Here is a 10,440-nt window from a genome sequence, read left to right as displayed (position 1 = left end):
TTAAGTATCTCCTTCAGGAAGATCAAAGGTCTGAGGTGCTCCAGAAAACTCTCTTATGCAATAATCTAGCTCAAGATTAATCTATTGTCATTATAAAATGTGTGACAGTATGCAGATTTATTGACAACAAATTTGAACTTCACAACAATTTTAAAAGAAAGACATTTTCTTCAAATGGACAGACACAACAAGTTATATTTGAATTAAAGAACCATTTATTTTACACTCAGCTGACGTGTAAATACTGTACACACCCATCAAATTGACAGAGACCATCTTTAAAGGAGGAAATAGTTTATTTGTAAAGAAAAGTGAACGTCTCGTCTCGGGGCAAAGACTAATAGGAAAGAACGGCCTTCTCTGAAGACTTGATGGTTTTAGGCTGTGGCCCTGGCCTGAGTGGTCTTAGCAAGAGCCTTCAGGTCTGAGATGCACTTGGCAATACTCTCCTTCTCCTGAAACGCAGAAAACAAAAAACACAAATTAGTCATGAGCTGTCAATTTTAAATTTTCAATTCATTACACATTATTGTCATTAGGTGACAAAATATTGTGAAAGCATGACAGAAGTTCAGTAAGATTACTAAACAAAAGTAGAGTTAGCTATAATTCAATAAAATTGGTTATATTATTACAGTGGTAAACAATTTTTAATATCACATAAAGTGATACAAAAAATAACCTGTCAGCTTCAAAAGGAATAAACTTCTTCACAGCTGGGATTATTAATTACAGTATTTACAGTTGTATAACATCTTTTTTACTGGATGCTGATTGGTGTTAAAAGTTGACATACTGTCAACTATCAATAGGACTGATAAAACTGTTGGATTTTCAGTTCAAGTCTTAAGAAACTGTTCTTTAGTTGAAAGTCAAGATTCTCTAAAAGGAGACAGTCTTAAATATTCATTTAAAATAAAGTCAGACTTTAAAAAACCACGTATATAACAGTAAAAACTAGGGATTTTGATAATATTGTTGTTGGTACATTGCAGGACTAATCTTTAACACTGTTATATATTCTTGTGCAAACATAATAGCAATATAACTACAACACTTAGGTGTGTTGCACTGATGTTTGTAGCCTTAAGGTTCCTAGGACAGCCAAGGTCTTTAACTCTGGCAATAGTTTTTGTTTTGAATTACTGGTAAAGACATTTGGTTCCATAGTTTCTGGTGGCTTGTGTTAAGTGCTTGGCTGTTAAAGACAATAAATCTATGTAAAAAGGGAATTTTTTAATTTTTTATTTAACCTTTATTTAGCCAGTTTAGTCCCATTGAGATCAATGTATCAATAAGTGTAGGGCCTTTGACTTAGATGTCCGTGTAGGCTCTTGTTCATCCAAGTCATGGTTATCCAAGTCTTCGTAAAGGGGGCAACTGGACCTCAAGAACCTCAATCAAGTCTAGTTTCCCCCTTGATGAAGATGCGGATGGCTGCTAGACTAATGACCATGCTTTCAGCACCATTAAAGCATGAAGGGATAGTTGTAGGGTTTTGGGACACGTCAACCTCTGTCATTTCGTCAAATGTAATGTTGTTGTGAACACAGTCAAAGACACATCTGAGATGCCTCACCACCTCCTGACAGTCTTGCATGTCAGAATTATGGCCTGCCCTCTATGATTTGTTCAGTGACGTTGACCAATGAGAGCACTGAGACCTCTGCATATTCAGCAGTCACAAATTTAAACAAATCAAATGAGAAACAAAATATATAATGTTGTTGCTGAAAGATTAAACTATAAGACAGAGGAAACGTTTTTCGGGCTCTTGCAACATTCCTGCCTTGATAATGAGACGTCAAGAGACGACCATCAGACTTAAGAAAAAGAGAAATGCTGGTGAGAAATCCTGATGTGCTGAGTAACTTCTGTTAGCATCAAGCTAGCAAATGATTCATCATTTCATTTGGATACAAATACAATTACAGTACAATACAGAAAGTAGAGAATGTTGGTTTGAAGTCTTCTTTCAGGTTGTAGTCTAGCCCAACATCCTCACATTAGACGCATCGACTGATCACGTGCTCTGATCTGTGTAGCCCGTAATATCTGTCAGTCAAGTCAAAGTATGAGTGTATGACTTTATGATGCCTAATCTGAAAAAGTGGCCATTGTGACAGAGAAAAGGAAAAGTGCAGTCTGACCTCAGCTTTACTCAGGTTTGTTAATTTAGTTAAGTAGGGTACAAAGAAAAGATTTAATGGTGTCATAGTCAGCCCTGGTGATAAATCCTTCAAGCAGTGTTGCAGTAACCGTAAATTTAGACTGGAATACAAATTAGCAAAAAATGAAGAAAAATAACTCCAGTTTTTACATTACTGAAAGGCAAAAGTAGCCCGAACTTTCTGATAGTCTAACATGTAAAGACTGACCTGCTGGGGGGTGATGCTGCTGACGACGCTCTTCTCCACCCAGTTGACCATGTGCTCCTGCTCCATCCGGCGGTGGAGGTCCTGCAAGGCAATCTGATAGTCCAAACGCCTCTTCACCTCATTGGTCACCATGTGTAGCCTCTCTCTGTAGTTTGTCTCCAAAAGCATGGCCACATTGTTCTGAGAGGAAAAAGAGCACACACGTCTTTAAATCCACTTCTTGGATCTGGTCTGCCTGTGATTTGCTTAAATGATTGATTCTTTCTTACACTCTGTAATGCTTTGTAGTAAAACTGGTGAAAAGAAGGGTTTAAAATCTGAGGGGTGAGGGGTATACAACTCAAATATCAAAATTATTCTACAGACTGAAAATCTAAGAGGAGCAGAGATATCTGGATGAAGTGTTATATAAATTACCAACAATCATCTTTATTTTACACATACTATTTTCTCAAGACAGTCTTTTGGGTTTGTTTTTTCCTCATAGAAGGGGTGCCGTGACCCCTTATATGTTTTTAGTACCTGTTAATGTTTTTTATGAATATAATATTGATGCAATGTCTATTTGTTGCCAGCAGAGGTCACTATCATCAACAATACAATACTGCCTCCCTGGGGCCCATTTCAAACTCTCAGTTTAACCCTGAGCTCTGGGTGTATCCACCTTGAGCTGAGAAACTCTGAGTTTTCAGTTTCACAAAGGAGATTTGAGTTTGTCAATTCTTAGTAGATTCAGCATGAGCAACATGACTATTAAGCCATCATTACAGGAGCTCTGATACAATGATTCATCATGATAACAGGTGACAACAAAAGGTTGTCAAGTCTTGAAAGTGGTCTCGGACTTCATTGTAACCACTCCTGAATCGTCCACGCTGAACACCAGGTTTGGCTTTGCCATGTTGCCCATTTCTTTTAAAGAAAAGAAATTGCACTGCTTCAATGGAAAAGAAGAGTAGTATGGAGAACTAGAAAAGCACTCGGAGAGCACAGACCTTGGCCGTTTGCCCCATCTCCCAATAGTAAAAAATCGTTTAAAAAAATTCCTGGATCCATACAGTGATTTGGATCACTCCCAAAATCTTATCAGTTCTTCCTTATGCCATTTGTGACATTTCCTGAAAATTTCATCAAAATCCGTCCATAACTTTTTGAGTTATGTTGCCAACAAACTAACAAACCCTGCCGATCACATAACCTCCTTGGCGGAGGTAATTAGGGCCACATAAAATAAAAAAAAATTTAAGATTAAAGTCACAATAGGCCTATTAAAAGATTAAAGTTTTACATTTATGATTAATCTGAAATTTCCAAGATTAAGATAATAAATAACAAGATCTGTGTTAAATTACTAGAGTAAATTTGTAATTTATGTCTATGATTAGATGTGTTATTTTGAAGGGTAAGATTAAGCCTATAAAGCCCTGACATTTAAGCTATCAGCTAGGCTAAAAGCCAACAGCTTTCAAATGAGGGTTGGAAAAATTTGCATACAGTATGAAAAATACTCTATCAGAATAATAATTGTCACAAAGACACCGTTTTATTTTGATCTTATGACAACAACTTGATAAGCATGCATCCATTGGACATCAAAAATAAAAGGACAGGAGAGGAATTTGCAAATTGCCCATGAAAATGATTGCCTGCTTTCTTCTCAAAAGTTACAGATCTGGTCTTTTAAATTTACAACTCTTTTTTCATTAAGTTATGGCTTTTATCATAAAATTATGACTTTAATCTTAAAGTCAATAGATTTATCCCCTGCAGAATTCCTCTCACCTCTATCCTATTTAAATCAAAACTAATTACATTTAAATTTTCTAACAGAAATGTAGCTTCCTGTGGAGTACTGCTGCCCTCTTATCTGCTCCCAAGCCAAAGCACATCATGTTTGATAAAAAGTATGCTTTATGGGGTACAGATGGCCTAGTGGTTTAAGGTGCGCCCTGCAGGGGCGGCCCAGGTTCAAGTCCAGCCTGTCGATCCTTTCCTGAATGTCTCTCCCTCGCTCTCTCATTCCTGTTTCTGTCTCTATCCACTGTCCTCCTCTATGAATAAAGGCATAAAATGCCCCAAAAAATACATTTAAAAACACAAAGTGTGCTTTTTGTAGCACAGTGTTTCTACAGTCATAAAACTGTGATATTCATTTAGAGTAAACATAAATAATGTGCCTGATTTGGACTAAATAAATGAATGAACAAAAGGACTGCAGAACTGAAAGCATGTTTCTGTCTGAGGGAGGAGATGGAAGAAACTCACTGTAGAAAACCTGAATCTGATCAGGTAAGGTTCACAGACTCATTTACCAGTAGGGGTGTAAATCACCAGTTTCGTCCCGATAAGATACAATATCGATATTTTGGACAACGATAAGGTATTTTCCGACATCACAAAATCTGCCATGATACGATTTCAGTTGGATTCAATATAGGGGCCTACGATTGATATCAAGTTAATTTATGCAAAAATTTCACAGTTACAGAAAAAAAAGTTTCTGCGATGAAATTATTGACAGGTCTCTGTATTTAATAAAAATGTTTCTTCAACAAAAACAACAAAGACCCGATTGTGTTAAAACATGTTCATTTAAAACAGCAAACATTTTCAGTACCAAACATTTTATTTCCTCAGATCACTCTAACGCACCAATATGGACTTTTTCTGCAACCCTTTATAATAATGATCAAAATGTTTGGCCTGTGTTCCCATTTTAGATTTTTTTCTTAAACTTATTTACACACATTTGGACTTCAACAGATATTTCTGCTCTATATCAGCCCTTCATACTTTACACAGGGGTCTACTAATGTGGCCGATAGTTAATTTTTGTAGTTTATTCACCTTATGAGATTTAAATGAGGTTAAATATGTGGCATATGATGTTATATAATGATTCCTTATCATTTTTTATTTATTGCAACCCTGATTTTAATAAATGGAAAGGTAAGACAGAATACTACAGCAAAGTTTTGTTATAAAAGACGCTCCCGTGATGTGCAGCTTCATAACAAGAGCGAGGGGGTGGGGGTATATAGAGAACAGCTGTCCTGCTTGAGTCACGTTAAGTTTGGACAGCTTATGTTTTCATTATAAATCTAACGTGAGACGCAATATAAATTAAGTGTAGCAAAGGAGACATACAGCAGCGGACTTTTCCCTCTCTGTGTATCTGCAGTCTGCTGCAGACAGCACTCGCGCTACCTCAGCCATAACGAGTGGTGTTTTTATCCGTGAACGATCTCAGACAGCGATTATATATTTTTATATTATAAAGACATAGATGTAGACGACAAACAAAGGGGAGAGATCTGTCCTGCAGCAGCAACTGTCTGAAATATATCAACACAGCCAAGATAGGAGAGGATATCCTCTTTCCCTCAGCCACAGACAGTGCAGTGACCAAAAATAAATACTATAATAAGTATGAAACAGTAAACTACGAACACCGTCTATTATAAAGTAGTCTACTAACCCTTTTAGCATCAAAGAGCATTGATCTTCCCTCTGCTCTCCACTGTTCCTTCTTCTCATCCTCGATAGCTTGAGCCAAGCTGGACATGGCCAAGTCTTTCACCTCCTGAGCCTTGGCCACTTTTTCCTGCAAACAACACCAACCACTGTCAAAGGTTGCATGAAAAGTTGTGCATGATAGAGAAGCAAATTGACTATGACAGAGAGCCTATAACACAAACCTACTTATAAAAAAACTTTTCATATGGTAAGCAGCCTACCTCGTTCAGTTTGTCAGCAAAGGCTGCAACACTTGGACCAAACTTCTTAACCCCATAGACAAAAACAGAGCCTATGGAGAGGGCAGCAAGGGTCTCGTGGTTGATGACGTAGATTTCCTTTGAAAGCAGGTAGACGAGGAGTCCAGTGCCCAGCATGTAGGGTCCTAGTGAGAGAGGAAGAGTGTTTATGTCATGTTGAATGAAATGATATGTCTTGGCTCTGTTGAAATGGTAATCTTATGTTGCAACACATGCAGTATGGGATTATTCTATAGTTGCACCAAATGTGTATCTATTAAAATTGCAGAACCAGGACTCTGTTTGGCCCAACTCAACAGACTTCAATAATGGCTGGCTGTCAGAAACACATAGCTCCTTACCACTATAACATCGTGATTCACCTGTTCCTCACCTGCTACCACACATCGTTTCTTTGATACCCAGCTCAGAGCTGCTCTAACACCTATATGAGCATCCATTAATCATAAGCCTTTGTTTGTAAGCCTTTGTTTATCATATATTTTGTTCCACAGGGTCAAAGAAAACATGGCTTTATCTTTCACACATTAACTAATGATATTGCAAGGAGTTAAGGAATTAACCCCCCTGCTCTGCCTTAAGTAGTTCAGCATCATGCATCTGTTTTAAATTAGTCACAATTTTACACTTTTGTTAGTTATTTTTGGCAATTTTTATACTCTGCAAAATTTACATTCTGTCCATCTGTTGTCCCTGTTCTGTTCTGGTTTCAATTATTCAATTTTAAGTTCAAGCCTCATTTGATTACTTTTCTAGTAGTGTAATATGAACTAGAGGTAAACTGTCACTCAAATGGGTGTAATAATCAGTTTTATCATGATAGAATATCCATTTGTTGGATTACAAGAGAATATTTGCTGGCAACAGATACTCTGCTAGGAAGCATTTAACACAATTAGTTACAGTCTACTTAAAGGAAAAAATAATTTTGGTATTTTCAGAATTTTACTGCTGAAATTTTTCTGGCATAAAAAAATCATTTAGCATTTATCCTTTGTTTTAAAGTGCAAGATTTTTCAGAGTTTGTTTTCTGATACATTTAAAAAGAAGTCCCTCAAATTACATTCAATTAAGAACATGACCATGCGTATTTATGTCTCAACATGTTAAATTTTAAGCCCCAAAAACTTCTGAGGGCTATATGGAAGTTTTCTGCTTTCACACTTCCCATTTCCCAGTAGATATTGTTACACACTTTATCCCCATGTGAAGAACGAGGCTCTTCATTTCTTCCTTGTTTGCCTGTATAAGCCTGTTAAGTCATTTATCTGTAAAGAACTCGGGCCGAATTTTCCACTAAACCTCAACGGGCGTGATGTCAGGAGCTTCGTAGTAGGCGCACCCCCCTGCTCTGTTTATACCTGGCTACAGTGTGTAGAATGGAAAACGGTAATGGAGAAGGCTGCTTACGCAAGTAAACGACCAGCTAGCGCAAGCCAAACATCCACACAAATGAGAGTTTGACCGACGCAGGGGGAAATCGGGGGTCAATATTGGTGGAGCATTTGAGAAACTGAGGGAGCCTCGCTCTGTGCTTGGAATAAATACCGATCCAGAGATGGCCATCTTTCTGTAGAAGAAAAGGTAGGGCTTGTCTTCAGACCATGAAATACAATGTAGTGTTTTATGTTCTATAAAAAGTATGCTAATTACGTTGACTTGCTTACGAAGATGCTATCCAAACAAAGAGTGAAGTTGCTGGCATCTTCAAAGTGATTTTAATCATCCATGGCTGAAGGACAGACCTTTTGCCAGGTCAAAACAAAAATAATCTTCGCTCAGGTCACGACACCAGTGGTTGCCATGGTAGCTTCTTCTTCTTTCTCCTCCTTTGCAGGGTTGTAACCAGCTACGTGCATACCGCCACCTGCAGTGCGGTCTGAAACAACTGGGCCTAATGTGAAAGTGCCCTTAAGATGCCAGCAACTTCGCTCTTTGTCTCTGCACATCTACTATAGCTCAGAGGATTAAATTGGCTCACGCTGCGCAGATACAGTGGTTTTTGAGGTGACAGGAGACTTCTATTGCCTTTGCACCTCCTCTCACTGACTCCAACTTGTGTTCATCTGTAAGGTGAGTCACAACAGACCGTTTATTGGCTGGATTCTGATGACTTTACGCCCTTTTTTGAGGAAAAATGTGAACAAAATGCTGCGCTGTGGAAAGAACTTAAGTTTTTACAATGATGTCATAAAGCTGATACGTCGCTCTGTCCCGTATCTGAGCGCGGTTGCATTCACATCTCATCTGAACCATGCCAGAGTCCACTTGAATCGCACCAAGATCACCTCCCCAAGTCGGCCTGGGCACGGTTTGTTTGCATTCATACTACCCAAACGAACCGGACTTTGGGCTCAAGTGCACTCGGATCTGGGACCGGGCCCCTAGTGTGAAAGCCACCTAAGACGTAGATCAATCTTTGACTTCCCATTAAACTGATTGAATTTTTCATCAAACAATCAATTTATCAATCCAGATCAAGGAATCATTACGATCCAGCCACTAATCAAATGTGTATTCAATTGCAATAATCACTGTTAAAGGAAAAATTAGGGATACACAATGTAGGATTTTTGCCAATATCTGATATTTACAAAATAAGTCTGGCTGATACTGATATTTAAATGTAGTTCAGGCCTAAAACTTTCTCTGAAAAAGTATAGTTTGAAGATGAGCAAATTAACAAATTTCCTTAAAACACACCTTAAATGAAATGTATGACAATGAATAAAGAAAATGTCATTAGCTGACGTAGGTCATTCGGCTCAGCCTAAAACTCCACTAACTTTTTGTTCATATGGCCAATATTTACAGCTGATATGGGAAGTATTTTATACCCAAAAACAGTTTTTAATTTGGACAGAAATCATCACTTTTTATGTTAGTATCTGCCAATGATGTTGTGCATCCCCAAAAAAGTACTGTCTCTTTCATTGTGCAGTGTTTCCTTTTTCAAAAACAAAAAAATCACAAATAAATTAACAGTTTTCTTTTTCATCTGGTATTACATTACTGACCTGTGACTCCAGTTTTAGGGTACAGAAGCTGGAAAATTTCCTCTGGGAAGATGCCATGGCGGACTTTGCCTCCCTTCTCTGGCAGTGGGGGGACTGGGGCCAGGCTCTGGGACGATGTGTGCAGGGAGCGGGACGCCTGAACCAGACTGTGGGACAGAGCGTTGCAAGAGAACTTTGAGAGGGACAGGACTGACTGGATTCAATACTGACGTTGCTGAAATGTATAACTATACACCTATACCTATATAAGATAGCTAAGTGAAATAAGTATCGACACATACCCAGCACCAAGGGGGCTGCTGCCTTTCAAGGTGTTGGCTGAAAAAGAAATCAACAATTACATAGACTTGGAACCAAAGTGCGTACTTCTTAATCATATTTAGTCTACTGGTTATTTTATGTATTAATCAGCACCTATTTACAATGTTGACCATATTAACCTTCAAAAAGGTAGGAAAGAATTGCAGGACTCTTGTGTGAGTAGGATAGAGTAAAACTGAAAACAAAGTGTCCCAAGCTTGAAATATATATTCATAAATGTAAAAAAAAAAAAAAAAAAACACCTTTAAGATAAGACTATCTCGATACATAAAGCTTGATATCAATTAATTGTCTGCTATCAAAAATATCAACTATGATTGCATTAAACTAAATTAAATCTTTTGATCTCCTTGCATTATAAAGCCATGTTGGTTTCCCATTACTAAACATTAAGAGCAAAACACAACAAATGCTTGCTGTCAAAAGGTGACATTTACAGGCGTGCAGAGCTGACGCTAACTTATAGCTCCGGTTTACTATCGTTAGCTTTGGTTGTCTTAACTTCTGCCATCTGGTGTCTACGTGAAATGAGAGTAAATACCGCACAGTTAACAGAATTACATTGTGTCATTGCTCATTTCTGAAGGCCATGGTAAAGTTACAGTTTCAGAGGCTGTAGCATGATTGTAGCTGCACAAGCTAACTTCAGCTAGCATTAGCATGTTGCTCATTCAATGTGTGGCCTTCAGTTTACCCTTCACAGACACTTCAAAACCTTACTTCACAGTGAGATCATAAAATAGCTTAGTTGAGTCATCTATAATCTTTAAATGAAGACGGACGCATACCTGAGACAATGACGAGTCTGGACAGCATGTTTGAAGGATGTAGTGCCGAGTTTTTGCTACACCGGGCACCCTTGTTTCGGCCTCTCTGTGCCCTTCTGCAAAGAGCCAGAAGGATGGCGGATACACGAGATATTCTCCTGAATCATCGCGAGATTAGAGG

The 10,440-nt window shown here is 38.1% G+C and overlaps 1 protein-coding gene across 1 annotated transcript; it reads right to left on the bottom strand.

The window, feature by feature from the left end:
• Window positions 1–192: 192 nt before the first annotated feature.
• On the bottom strand, window positions 193–10,427 carry atp5pb (ATP synthase peripheral stalk-membrane subunit b). The gene is made up of 7 exons (XM_041799618.1): window positions 10,281–10,427; window positions 9,453–9,489; window positions 9,172–9,317; window positions 6,116–6,279; window positions 5,857–5,982; window positions 2,379–2,558; window positions 193–455 (listed from the first exon to the last, which is right to left on the bottom strand). The coding sequence occupies exons 1-7, from the start codon at window positions 10,306–10,308 to the stop codon at window positions 378–380; spliced, it is 759 nt and encodes a 252-aa protein (XP_041655552.1). The 5' UTR covers window positions 10,309–10,427; the 3' UTR covers window positions 193–377.
• Between the last annotated feature and the right edge of the window lie 13 nt (window positions 10,428–10,440).

This window comes from Cheilinus undulatus, linkage group 11, assembly GCF_018320785.1.
Source record: "Cheilinus undulatus linkage group 11, ASM1832078v1, whole genome shotgun sequence".
Lineage (NCBI taxonomy): Eukaryota > Metazoa > Chordata > Actinopteri > Labriformes > Labridae > Cheilinus > Cheilinus undulatus.
This window is presented reverse-complemented; position numbering and strand designations above follow the sequence as displayed.